Here is a 14,152-nt window from a genome sequence, read left to right on the forward strand (position 1 = left end):
CGGATGCAGCGGATTCGCGCCAGACGTTTAAAGCACGTCCAGTGCACATATAAAGCGCGTGGCACTCCCTCCACCCGCAACTCCCAAACACTTCATAGTTTAAGGGAGCCGAGGATAGCCGCCCCGTGACGGGAAAACTACAGCTCCCAGGAGTCCTTGGGGGGAGGTCGCGTGCTTGGAATACATGGCGTGGCTCTGCCCTTTGAGGCCTAATGGTCCATGTCAGTCCCCTCAACCACCTGCTGCACCAACCCACCATTGGTCCGCCCAGGGTCCCGGCACACTGCCTTTTGCTTTAAAAATGCTTCTCTTGATTTCGCTGCATCTTGCCCGTTTCTGAACCTCATTCTGGATTTAATTACTCGACCCCCGATCCGGCGGTGCTTATCTACTGAGTACAAATTATCTAAACTTTAGGTTTCATGCTTTCCTGGAAGCTGCCATCTTGGTTCCACCCCTTTGCTATTCTGTCACAAAACAGAAAACACATATGGCGCCACAAATTGCCCGGATGTGCCTCCGCCTTTTCAAACACAAGACCAAAATGGCGTCTTTTTCAAATGCCCGTATACAGCTCTCCCCGCGTTCTGGGATTCAATATGGCGCCGCCGTATACCCGTATGTGCCTTCTGCAGACATACGCATCCAAGATGGCTGCTTTTGGGATACCCGGATGGGCGGAACACTGGCCAAAAATGGCTTCACCCTAGTTCCAGTAAGCCTCCGTACTACGTTCCCGGATGTAGTCGAGAAAGAATAAACATGGCACAGCGCTGAATTACATGATGCTCCCGCTCCTTGCGAGTTACTCTGTATAATGACGCGCGGGGGGGGGGTTCCTCCAAAAATGGCGATAGCTCTGGCACTTCTCAAAATGGATCCAAGATGGCGAGAACCATTCGAATCAGAAGCCAAACAAGATGGCGCTGACGTACTAAATTGCTCGGATGCTGAAGGCGGGAACAAACATGGCGTGTTACTAATCGTCCCTTTGGCGGCTTATAATACGGGCTTTTCAAGATGGCGTCCTAAAGCTCTCGAGGGAGGGCGACCGTCCCTCAAGATGGCCGCTGTCTGCTGGCCGGATGTGCCTACTCAAGATGGCGCCGAGACACCTCCGGTTGCTAGGATACAGAGCACCGCGAGATCCGCGCGATTGGAACACGCGGCCCAGTTTGTGGAAGACGCGCAGCGCGAGTCGAACGTTTGGGCGCCCGAGCAGCTGCGAGGAGCTCCGAGGCGGGTTCCGGAGCCGGCGCGCCCAAGGTGCATTTTTAAAAAATTATTACGGCAGCTGCGTCTCGGCGCGCAGGCTCAAGCTGCTTCCCGCCCGGCAGCCCTTCCTCCTTGTCGGCGCCTCGCCATTCGGTACAAGGAATTGAGCTTCCCTCTCCAAATATAGTCTACCTTTTTTGCTATTTTGTTGCTCTCGTGGCCTCTGCTGCTGCAAGCCTGTGCATGCGCAGGTGAGAAGAAGCCCCAGTGAACGGATTTGCTTCCGTGTAAATACGCAGAGGGGGTGCGCTGCAGCCTCTTAAATCTTTCCTAAATAAAAGTTCGGTTCCCGACACCGCCCCCCCCAAGCCTTACACGGAAGTAAGTGCGTTCAATGAAGCTTAAGCCCAGCTAGGGGTGGCCAGGACTGCAAGCGGCGTGTTTCGGTTTAAATAATACTACTGTGCTGATAAAGGGTCCCTCGATGCTGTCTCCCTTACGAAAAGTCGCCGGCAGGGTTTTTGGGGGGGGGATGTGGAGCGGGAAATGTTGTATCCACACTTAGCTGCATTTGTGACTCTCCTCCCCTCCTAGACTTGCTTGCTCAGGCAGGGAGCCGCCTGGTTTGCTTGTTTCTGTAGCAAACACGACGCGCAGTATATTGGGGGGGGGGGGAGTACATAATATGTTTTGTGTCCATAGTATGCTATTTTAGGAAGGTAGCAGTGTGAGGAGCATTTCATGCAAATAAGCTGCACTTGCTTCCCCCCCCCCCAATAAATGAAGATTTGGATATATCGTTGAGCAAGTGGGAATCAGAGCATTTTGAAGACTGAAAGTGCATGACAAGAAGTTGCATCTGATTCATAGCACAGTTCGATACATGTCTGCTCAGAAATCGGTCCCTTTGAGCGCAGTTGCGCTTACTCTCAGCAGACATAGGAATGCAATCCAAATCCAATCATTGCTACAAATAAAGCAAAACCAATGTGATACACAGGGGGTTCTGTGGTGGTCTTCCTAATCTAGAACAACAACAACAACAACTACATTAACAGTCAATCCTGTGTTTAAAACTAAATGCTCGCCCTGAACTGGGGGGAAAGTCGCTGATATATATACAGTGGTACCTCAGGTTACATACGCTTCAGGTTACAGACTCCGCTAACCCAGAATTAGTGCTTCAGGTTAAGAACTTTGCTTCAGGATGAGAACAGAAATCGTGCTCCGGCGGCAGCAGGAGGCCCCATTAGCCAAAGTGGTGCTTCAGATTAAGAACAGTTTCAGGTTAAGTACGGACCTCCGGAACGAATTAAGTACTTAACCCGAGGTACCACTGTATGTTTAAAAACCATTACAAAAGACATAGCAAGAAAGGCAGAAGGGGAGTTCAATCAGTTTCAACACCTGCTAGTTTCAGATGCTAAAAAACCACAGTACTTAGCAAAATGAGCGTTAAGTGTGAGGATGGTCCGAGAGCTTGTTTGCTGCAAAGTCATGAGAGGGTGCAGTCCCTCCTGCAGGTCTCTGTAAATGAGGGCAAAGCCACCGAGAGCCAGGGCTGGAGGGCAGGTGTTTGCTCTCACAACAATCGTATCCTGCTCTCGGCATGCACTTGCTGGGCGGCGGTGTGCCAAGATGGTGGTTCTCTCAAAGGAATACGGCTATGTGATTCTCACCGGTGCTGCCAGTTTCATCTTGGTAACACACCTTGCCATCAATGTGGGGAAAGCCCGCAAGAAATACAATGTTCAGTACCCAAACATGTACAGCACAGACCCTGAAAATGGACATCTCTTCAACTGTATCCAGAGGGCACACCAGAACACGTTAGAAGTGTATTCCTCCTTATTCTTTCTTGGAGTGAGCGGAGTCTACTTCCCGCGGGTCGCTACAGGACTCGGTGCATCTTGGGTCATCGGAAGACTGCTTTATGCTTACGGCTACTACACAGGAGATCCCAAGAAACGAAACCGAGGAGTCCTCGGCTCTTTGGTGCTTCTCGGATTGGCAGGGACCACCGTTTACTCTGCTTTGGTGCATCTTGGCTGGGTGTGCGATCACTAGATGACACCTCCTCTATGGCTTCCTGGGAAGCCTTTAAATCTTTCAATAATGCAATTATATTTTAATTATTAAAAAAATCAAATAAAAGCCAACACTAACCATAAAAAAACAACAACAATCGTATCCTTGGGTGTCTTACTCTTTCCTCATAGCAGAAATTGGCAATTGTTCCTTTGTATAGGAGAAAGCTAAAAGGCAGACTGGAGAATGCCACTGGGGTTCTTGTGTCTGCATAGGCCCATGTGGAGGTTCAAGGTTCATAGTCATGCTGTGACAGAATGCTGGACACTGAGTCTTACAGGGAGATTAGGAATCCATGTGCAGCTGCCCAGTGCATACCCACACAGCATTTCTGAATTGCCATATTGCCCTCAAAGGTTGCTAAATTTTGTATTTTTGTTTTACTGCACCTGGTACACAGTGCTTCAGTAGGCAAAGCTTTCCTCCCTAGTTATCTCTATACATGCTAGAAAAAAGTCTCGTCTTTTAAATGTCAGGCAGCAGTTACAAACACAGGAGCAAGGCTAGAGAAAAGGTTAAGCTGAGCCTCAGGTAGTGGTGAGGTGAGGCCTCCTTGACCTACCTCCAGTTTTGCTAACCCATCTCTGCAGCTGTGGGTTTCCTGCCCTAGTTTGTGGGGTGGGAAGTGGATGCTGAGGCATATCAAACCCTGCAGCTGTGGCAGTTTCCTGGGTAGCAGGTGGCAATTGGGCATGAGAACAGATACAGGGAGAAGCACCCCAGTAGCAGTGAGAGATTCTCTCTTGTCCCCCATCTGAACATGCTTGATGCACAAAGGCAAAGCCCTGTTCTGTTTAATACTGATTTGAAGCTGTTGGAAGCAGTCATTAGGAGATTTGGGGTGCAGTGTCATCTGTATGCTGATGACACCCACCTCTGTTTCTCTATAACATCTGAATCGGGAGAGGCTGTGACTGTTTTAAACCAGTGCCTGGATGCAGTGAGACACTGTGAGGGCCAACAAACTGAGGCTGAATCCTGGTGAGATGGAGACACGGGGGGTAAGCGGTTCCCATGCCCAAGGAGTTCACCTGTTCTGGATGGGGTTGCATGCCCTCTGGAGGAACAGGCCCATAATACGATGGTGTTACTAAATTGATCTCCTGCCATGCTCAGGTGACCTCTGTGACATGGAATGCCTATTATCACCTTGGGCTGGTATGCCAGTTGTACCATTTCTTCAACAGGGATAGCTTAGTCACTGTGATTCATGTAATAGTCCTCACAAATGGACTACTGTAATGCACTCTATTTCGGTCTTTCTGTGCTATTGGTGCACAATGCTGCAGTGAGGTTGAGTGGAATACCTGCACACACATACATGTGCACTGAGGGAACTGCACTGGTTGCTGATCAGCTACCGGGCTATATTCGGGGTCTTGTTAACAAATAAAACCCTGTACAACTTGGGACCAGGTTGCCTGGAAGACTGCAAGATCACTTTGCTCATCTGAGGAAATTCTACTCATGGCACTGCATCCTACAGCAAGTCATGCCGGATGAATCTCATTTCTCACAGGTAGATCTTAGCTCTTGTCCCACACAGAAAGAGGTGAACCCTCCCAGCTGTTACCTGGGAGCTTCTGTTTCTTCTCCCAGCCTCCCATCTTGGGAAATCTTCCTTTCCCTGCACACAGGGTCCTTCACCAACCACCCATCACCTCCACCTGTGTGCAGTCCCCTCATTAACCCAGATCAGAGAACATAAAAAAACAAAACTGTTCAGCTGTTTCTCCTTCTGCTAGGCAATGTTTTTCCAGTTTTCAAGTCCAGGTATTGCAAGCTCATTCATTTTCCCTTCCACACAAAAAGTCTAAAAGAGGTTTTCCAATTACTATTATCGGTAAAAGTCAACAATATTGTTTCCCCAATCCAACATAACGACTTTACATCCAATATTGAGAAACAATAAATTCTTGATTTTTATTCCCCCAGAAGTCTCTTCTCTGCATTCATATATTGAGACAGTAATCCATAGTTATTTACTTACTGTATATTCCCCAATTCACACCCAGATCCATATCTTCCAATCCCATTTCCTGTTGGCTTAGGTTTTCCATCTTCTTTTTTAATGGCTTCCATTTCCTCTTCTTCCATTCTTTTTTCCAAAAGTGTTGCCAGAGGCTTAGGAGCTTTCCCCTCTTAATTTCACTCCAAATTATATGCAGAGTCTTTTCTTTCTCATCAATGTCTCTTCCAGCTCTGGGTATTTCTTAATATCTCTGTCCATGGTTTCATTCTACTCCTCCAACATCATAACTTCATCATTTGGCTGTTTCACTCATCCAGGCACCTGTGTGGAGGTCCTCTCCATTTCATCATCTACTACCTCCAGCTTTGCCATTCCATTCTCCTGTTCTGGCAATCCTCCATCAGTATTTCCCCCCAAAACACTCTGTGGCTTCTTCAGCCTCAGCTTTGTCCATTCCATTTTTATTCACCATTTTATGCATCTCCGCTCTGAGCTCTTTCAATTGCTCATTCAGTAGTTGCTGCATGAAACCAACAGTGGAGTTTTTTTTCAGTATTTCATCATACTGAGTGCTTTCTCTAAGATCCACACAGTCCTTGCTTATCAGAAATACATTTCTAGCATTCCTCTCTCACAGCAACACATGATTATAACATGTAGTTTCATGTTATAATCAGCACATTCACCAGTGAAGTGGAGGACTAAAAATAGAACAAAATTAAATGAAAATTCCTGAAACTTGGATCGCCTCTTAGCTGTTTAGAATCTTTCTTAGATATGTATGATTAAACCATAATTTTTGTTTTGTTTTCATCCCCTTAGTGCCATCTCATCTTAAGACAGCAGTTGGGTCATATTTCAGATGTACATTTTAACTGGCAGAGAGATAGTCTCAGTGATAATTTATAGCAGATTCAGAATTAATTGAAGAAAGAGAGGTTTAGTCAATCTTTGCCCTAAGGATTGACCCTTAGGGCTATTATGCGGTGTTTGGGCAAGATTACGGTTCTTCTGTTCTCAGTCACTCACCCCATCTGAGTCTCTTGAAAGTTTCTTTGTCCCTCAGTGAGAAAGCAGCCTTTTCAGAGCACTGGAAGTTAATCCCTGTTGTGTCTATTCTTCGGAGATAATTCAATAACCTAGATTTATGGCTTGGCTGTCATCAGTCACTACGTAACTATCTCTGTCAATGGAGTTTCAACAGGATACATTTAATCCACCATGGTTCCTCCCCAGAAGTCCACTAATTAAATAAATTTCAAGAGGGACAAATGCAAGGTTCTACACTTAGGTAGGAAGAAGCTGCTGCACCAATATAAGATGGGGGACACCTGGCTTGTCAGTAGTACATGTGAAAGGGATCTAGGGGTCTTAGTGGACCACAAGCTGAACATGAGTCAACAATGTGATGCAACAGCAAAAAAAGTCTAGTGTCCCGATCAAGGGAAGTAATAGTCCTCCTCTATTCTGCCTTCAGACCACACCTGGATGCCACAATTTAAGAAGGATATTGACAAGTTGGAATGTGTGCAGATGAGGGCGACCAAGATGATCAAGGGTCTGGAAACCAAGCCTTATGAGAAATGGTTGAAAGAGCTGGGTAGGTTTAACCTGGCAAATAGGAGATATGGTAGGCATCTTCAAATATCTCAAGAGCTGTCACATGGAAGATGGAGCAAGCTTGTTTTTACCTGCTCTGGAGGGTACAACATGAACCAATGGATTCAAGTTACAAGAAAGGAGATTCCAACTACTGGTAAATATCAGGAAGAACTTTCTGTAAGAGCTGTTCAACAATGGAACAGCCTCCTTCAAGAGGTTGTGCACTGCTCTATGCTACTCATTTCAGTGGGGATTGCAGAAGACACTTTCTAGGTTGATCTTTCCACTTGCTGGGAGGGGAGCAAGTGTTAATTGGAATTTTCTTAAATGTCATGGGCCAGTCCCTTGAATTATTTTTTATAGCAGGGATGGGGAGCCTGCAACTTTCCAGGCATTGCTGGACTACAACTCCCATCATCTTTGAGTGATGGCCATGCTATCTGGGGTGATGGAAGTTGGGGTCCAAGAGGATCTGGGGGGCTACAGAGTCCCCATTCTATTTTATAGGGAAAGTGAAATCATTTTCAACAAAGTTGAAAAAACCTGGAGCTTATACCCGGCTCACTAGTGGAAGCCAGCGCAATAACATCTGCTAATGCAAGTAGACTTTCCCGGCCTCCCACAGATCTGCTCTGGAGGGTCAAGAGAACCCCCAGAAGAGCGAGCCGGGGAGGAGAGGGGGATTATTCCATCTGACAAACAGAAATGCTTGCACTGACAAAACAATTATAATAGCACAACCCTAAAGTCCCCCAACAGTCTTTCATTTTTAAAGTAAACATTCAAGATGTTTGGGGCTGAATAATGAACATGAATCAGAAAGTCACAAATGTCTGTATGTTACCATCCTTGGGATGTTATACACATGTAGTATTTTATTCATATTTGTCATGGTGTGAACACACTTTTGTCGTGTGCTCCACACACAGTGCAATACTTTCCAGTTCTATTGCATCCCTTTCACGCAAGGTGCCCCTCCCCCGAAAGCGCATTGACAATGGTTTTGTGGTGCATGGGCTTGACTTCTGCAGCCAAACGACACCTTTCAAAATATATAACTTGTGAACAACATGCTTTTCTAATTAGCAACAAAGATATGTCTAACAAAAGCATGGGGAAAGTTGTGACTACAGTGGTACCTCAGGTTGCAGACGCTTCAGGTTACAGACTTCGCTAACCCAGAAATAGTACCTCGGGTTAAGAACTTTGCTTCAGGATGAGAACAGAAATCGCGCACCAGCAGTGGGAGGCCCCATTAACTAAAGTGGTACATCAGGTTAAGAATGGACCTCCAGAACAAATTCTTAACTCGAGGTTCCACTGCATTCCAATACTCCAGAGCTGGTTGAGATGTAGATTTAATGGGGGGAAAGGCTGGCTATCTTAAAACTAGGGCTGGTGAGAAACAGATTTTGGTGATATTTTGGACATGTTCATCGGTTAAAAGAGTCATGACAGATGTTGAAGAATATGTTATAATAGTTTTAAGATCATCATCTTATAGATGTAACTATGTCCCATTTAGTTGCATAGGGCTTACTTCCAGGAAACTGGGTACAGGATTTCAGCCAGAGTCTGATGCTTCTTGTTTTCCCTTCCCTTTTTGTTAATGATGAATTAAAATATGAATATATTTGTTTAAAAGACTTAAAAATTCATTCCTTCTCTCATTTAAAGCACCCTTTAAACTGCACATTTAAAGGGACATGTCCTAAACTAAGAGAGCCAGTGTGTCACACATTGGGGCTAGAAAGACTCTAGTTCAGAGGTTTCCAAACTGTTACCCGCAAGCTTCATTCAGGTGGTCCACTGCATGTCTCTAGATTTGTGACTGAAAATGGAAGACCACACATCCATTGTGTTAAATATTCATAATGAGTTTAAATTGCATTTTTATTGCTTTTATTTCTTATTTTATTGCACTACAATTTGACTTCTGTGGAATAGAATAAATAGAACACTGTACTTAAGAAGTAAAAGAAGCAATGAAAACAGAATTAAAAACCATGCAGCATCTAGCAAAGCGCATTACAGTTGCTACAGAAAAATCATTAAGACCCTCAGCAGTTTTTAAGAGGTCCAGGGGAGAAAATGTTAGGGATCCACTTGCCCTGGTTCAAATTGCTGCTCTCAGCCCTGAAGCTGCCTGGGCGACTCTAGGCCAGCCACCTTCTTCCTGTACCTAACCTGCTTCATGGGGCTGTTGCAAAGATAAAATGCAAACTGCCTTTAGCTTCTTAGCGGAAAGGTAAGCTATAAATATAATAAATAGCATTCCTCATTAATACTGCCCTCATATCCAAAGAAACTTGATAACCAAACACTTCCTGAATGATATTTAGACTCGGTACTTCTTGTGTGGTGGGTTGTTTTGTTTTGTATTATGTCGTTTTTGAAGAACTGACACAGGTGCTGTAGAGGTTCTTTTAAAGGCGCTGGGAGCAATGCCTCTGCAGTAAAGATCCAGCTACAGGATGTCTTGCAGGCCTAACCCAAGGGACCACCTAGAGGCTGGCAGCTGCTGTCCCCATGGTTACAAAACACAAGACCTTGGGAAGGAAGCAACCTTACCCCCGCTGTGCCGTGATGTCACCAGCAGCCAATCCTGCCGCTGCAGCTGTTTCATAACCACATTCACTGGAAGGAGCGTGACTGGAGCGGCTGCCAAGGAAACCGACAGGGCCTATGCATGTAAGTAGTTCTACACAGGCACCAATCTCTGCTCTGGGGGGAAAGGGGAGGGGTGGAGTGAAGAAGAGAAAAGGCCAATAATACATTAAACTTGCCAGATAAGAGCACAGCTGTCCCTCTTGGTCATGAATGCCCATTCACTCCGCCTTTTTTGTGCTGTTAGTAGGGGAAGGAGAATCAAAGTCCACACTGGGATAGGAAAACACCAGGCTCAGAAGCCTGCCTCGCACCACCTGTGAATTGCATTTCGGAGGCTTTTGCCAAAGCAAGCAACATGTTACAGCAGAACAGTTGCTGCAGGAGCAGTTCGGCCGTCATTCAGGAAGAGCCCTCCAGAACTTCGGAAAGGACTGTGAGGAAACCAGGAGGCAGAGAACCACTCTTGCTGGTGTCTGGAGGTCTCCTGCTGTGTGTGGGACTTGTGGCTTCAGGAGCCTTTGACGGTGTTCACACGGAAGTTGGGTACGAGTACTATGCTGAACCAACTGTGTCAGGATTGCCTCCCGTACTTGCTATGCCTGCCAATTGTTTAGTCAACTTGGCCTACATCTTTCTGGGCTGGCACTGGCTGCCTTCAGGTGACGAGAGAGGTCAGGCATGCTACCTCCAGGAGGTCTTTGCCCTTATGGCGCTTGCATATGGGCCTGTACAATGGGTGCGACTCTGGACACAGCATCACTGGGCAGCTGTCTTAGATCAGTGGTTGACTTTGCCAATTTTTGCTTGGGGTGTTGTCTGGTGTCACTTTCTGGAGCACGGGTGGCAACCAGGCACTTTCCTGGCCATGGAAGCAGCTTCACTGACGAGTTATGTTCTGGCATTGCTTCACCCCCAAGGCTTTGAGCTGGCATTGAGTGGACATATATTTATAATTGTTTGGAGAGCACTGAAGGCGCAGAGACATTTGGGTAATGCCCGGTCGGCTTGGATCCTGGTGCTAGGATTGGTCTCTTGCCTGGGCTTTGTAAGCCTCAAGCTGTGGGACCAGGAGCTGGCACAATGGGCACCTTTCCGCCGGCTTACTGGTCACTTTTGGTCCAAGATCTGCGATGTGCTGCAGTTCCATTTTGCCTTCTGCTTTTTTACCCAGCTGAGCAGGCGCCAGCTCTGGTCTCAGTGAATTAGTCCACAATCGTCACATGCCACTTTTTTTATAAACATAACAATCAAAGTACATAACATTAGCCATGGCTGCAATGGCAGAGGGGTTTTAAATTGCTGGATCTGAAATAAAAAGCTGCACACAGAAACATCTCCAGCTTCTCTTCATGTGCAAGAGGGCCGGCAGGGGTGTTGGTAAGGACTTCTTTCTACAGTGTTGCTTGTTCTGTTTATTTCCTGCCCAAGTAGAAAGGTCTCAGCTGCGGAGGCTGGTGTCCACTGGGACTGGCAGGGCAGAAGACAGGGAGATAAGTAAGCAGTAGGTAGAAACAGAGTCCATTGATTCTAGTGCCAGCCTGCTAGTTCTACAAGGGCAGCACTGAGACCAAGGAGGAAGGTGGCAGCCAGAAACACCCTCTAGACTGATTGAAAGTAAAGGTAGGTGGGCTGGGAGGAATCGAAGGCTGAAGTTGCTGGGCCAGAGCCCTATTTGCCCCCATGGACCAACCTCCACCGAGTCTCAGGGCAGGCAATGAGGCACTTATTAAAACACCCAACTTCACACCTCTCTCTCTACATATAAACACAGAGAGATAATGTGTGTGTGTACGTACATACACACATAGTACCATCAGGAAGGTGTGCTGTTGATTTGAAAAGCTGTGATGGAGTATCAGGGAGGTGATGGTCTCAAAGGGCTGCCAGGCACCAGAATTTAACCTCTGGCCTAAGTTTGTGCCACCCTCAGCCTGCTTTCACACAGGTGAACGAGGGGGGGGGGATTAAAAGATCACTGCTCCACATTATTTTTCTCTCACTTGAGATTCTCCATAAATAATACTGGTGGCAATTGTGTGTGTGTGTGTGTGTGTGTGTGTGTGTGTGTGTGTGTGTGTCTGTGTGCACGCACGGCTTCAGTTGGCATATGGCTTTCAAGGGATAATCTCCCAGAAAATGCACCCTCCCCTTTAGATCACTGTTTTATGAGGACGCATTTTTCCTTTTCCTGTGCTGTAGAGGATAGAAAGCCTGACACCAATAAAGGCATCATAAATAAGTTTGGGAAATAGATGGGAAAGAGGTGCGTATTCCTGCTCTGGAGTTTATTTAGTGAGAGGCTTTTCTTTTTCTTTCTTACCAAGTGCTGCTAGGATCTGCTATCTCCTCCAACAATCTTCATCTTTGTACTCCCAACCTCCATAGAAAGGTGGGGCCAGGCCCTGTAAGTCCAAAGCAGGACTTTTGAGCTTTGAAAATAGTACCAAGCCTACCACGGGTAGGCAAACTAAGGCCCGGGGGCTGGATCCAGCCCAATCACCTTCTAAATCCGGCCCGCAGACGGTCCAGGAATCAGCGTGTTTTTACGTGAGTAGAATGTGTGCTTTAATTTAAAATGCATCTCTGCCTTATTTGTGGAATTTGTTCCTTCCCTCCCCCCCAAAAAGTATAGTCCAGCCCCCCACAAGGTCTGAGGGACAGTGGACCAGTCCCCTGCTGAAAAAGTTTGCTGACCCCTGCGCTAGACAACTATGGGTACCTCTGGACGGAGTTTATTGGTTGCTAGTCATCTTCTCACCTCTAAGGATCCCTTGGGTTGAGATAAAGCAATTGCCATTCACACCTCTGCAACTCTGGGCCTACATTATTACTGTATACTCTTTTACGGCTACCCTTTATTATTTTATTTCCAATCCTGTTTCCAATAATCCCAACCTTAGCATTTGCCCTTTTCATTACTGCCACATGCAGTAGTATTTGGAAGAGTTTCAAAAAAAACCACCCAAAAAAACCACCCATATGATCAATGGAATGAAGAAAGATTGCAGCATTTGGAACTTTTTAGAGGAAAGGATAATGGAGGCATATAATTTGGACAAGAAAGTTGGCTTCCAGGTGGAAAAATCAAAATTAGAAACAGAACTGTTAGAACCCAAAACTAAGACTTTGTCAAGGATGTATAACTTGCTGTTGAAATGGAACACTCAGGATGAAACGGTGAAATCTGTTATGATTAAATGGGCACAAGATGTTGGACACAATATTATGTTTGCTGACTGGGAACAGTTATGGACCACAGGTATGAAGTTTACGGCATGTAATGCCCTAAGAGAGAATATTATGAAAATGATATACAGGTGGTACATGACCCCAGTCAAGCTAGCAAAAATCTATCACTTGCCCGATAATAAATGTTGGAAATCTAAAGAAACTGAAGGTACATTCTTTCACCTTTGGTGGACGTGCCCAAGGATTAAGGCTTTCTGGGAGACGATATATAATGAATTGAAAAAGGTATTTAAGTATACCTTCTTGAAGAAACCAGAGGCCTTTCTCCTGGGCATGGTCGGCCAATTGGTGTTAAAGAAGGATAGAACTTTCTTTATGTACGCAACAACAGCAGCAAGAATACTCATTGCAAAGTATTGGAAGACACAAGATTTACCCACCCTGGAAGAGTGGCAGATGAAGGTGATGGACTATATGGAATTGGCGGAAATGACTGGCAGAATTCGAGATCAGGGAGAAGAGTTGGTGGAAGAAGACTGGAAGAAATTTAAAGACTATTTACAGAAATACTGTAAAATTAATGAATGTTAGAATGATGTTGGATTGAAATTAAGTGGTTTCTAGCTGTAATGGTATAAAAGAACATGAAAAAAACGGTTTTTTATAAGTAAAAATCTAATGTTATAATAACTTAAGATTAAAGATCTGGGTAGAATAAAGAGGGAAAGAAACTGCTAAGTTAATAAATTGAACTGGAATACAAAAAAGGGAGGTAAGAGGAGGTCCGGGAAATAAGTTAATGAAAAATAATGTGATGAAAAGATTGATTGTTTTTAATTATTTTTATTTTGTATTTTGTATTTTTTCTTTTTCTATTTTGTAATGTAAAAACCCTAATAAAAATTTTATATATATAAAAAAGAGAAAAGGTGAGTAAGAGGCGACATGATCAAAGTTTATACAATTATGCAAGGAGGGAGAAAGGGGATAACACTAGAGCTCATTGGGAACATCCAGTGAAGTTGACTGCTGGAAGACTCAAGACAGATTTTTAAAAAGTACTTCATACAGTGCGTAGACTATGGAACTTGCTCCCCCAGGAGGCAGCGATGGCCATTGACTTAGATGGCTTTAAAAGAGGAGGAGAGGGCTCTCTGTGATACTAGCCAGGATGGAGGCAGCAATGCTTCCTAATCCCAGCTGCTGGAAACCACAGAAGAGGAGAGATGCTCTTGTGCTCAGGTTCTGCTCGCTGGTTTCCCACAGGCACCTGGTTGGCCACTGGGAGAACAGGAGGCTGGACTAGATGGCTCCCTGGCCTGACCCAGCAGGCTCTTCTTATGTTCTTATTTAGAATTGACATTTCCCATGATCCTATTCACAGCAAGTCTACCAGAGACCAACTTTTCCCTGTTGTTCCACAGTAACTTTTAAGACCAGCCACAAGCACATTTTTCACAACCCTATTTGTAAGGC

At 45.4% G+C, this 14,152-nt stretch overlaps 2 protein-coding genes across 3 annotated transcripts; both read left to right on the forward strand.

Annotated features, from left to right (window-relative positions):
- Positions 1-2,823: 2,823 nt before the first annotated feature.
- LOC128405232 (microsomal glutathione S-transferase 3-like) lies at positions 2,824-3,391 on the forward strand. Its single transcript, XM_053371652.1, has one exon. The coding sequence runs from the start codon at positions 2,854-2,856 to the stop codon at positions 3,280-3,282; it is 429 nt and encodes a 142-aa protein (XP_053227627.1). The 5' UTR covers positions 2,824-2,853; the 3' UTR covers positions 3,283-3,391.
- A 1,419-nt stretch (positions 3,392-4,810) lies between these two features.
- TMEM187 (transmembrane protein 187) lies at positions 4,811-10,818 on the forward strand. Of its 2 annotated transcripts, none has more exons than XM_053371650.1 (2): positions 4,811-9,568; positions 9,735-10,818. In XM_053371650.1, exons 1-2 carry the CDS (start codon positions 9,563-9,565, stop codon positions 10,686-10,688), a joined length of 960 nt encoding a protein of 319 aa, XP_053227625.1. In that variant the 5' UTR covers positions 4,811-9,562; the 3' UTR covers positions 10,689-10,818. The 2 variants fall into 2 exon arrangements, with proteins under 2 accessions (XP_053227625.1, XP_053227626.1); XM_053371651.1 differs by having other exon boundaries at positions 7,048-9,568; positions 9,732-10,818.
- Positions 10,819-14,152: the final 3,334 nt, after the last annotated feature.

Source organism: Podarcis raffonei, chromosome 17 (assembly GCF_027172205.1).
Source record: "Podarcis raffonei isolate rPodRaf1 chromosome 17, rPodRaf1.pri, whole genome shotgun sequence".
Lineage (NCBI taxonomy): Eukaryota > Metazoa > Chordata > Lepidosauria > Squamata > Lacertidae > Podarcis > Podarcis raffonei.

Excerpts from the sequence above, each read along its gene's own strand:
- LOC128405232 (XM_053371652.1), top strand. The coding sequence starts at position 2,854 with ATGGTGGTTCTCTCAAAGGAATACGGCTATGTGATTCTCACCGGTGCT.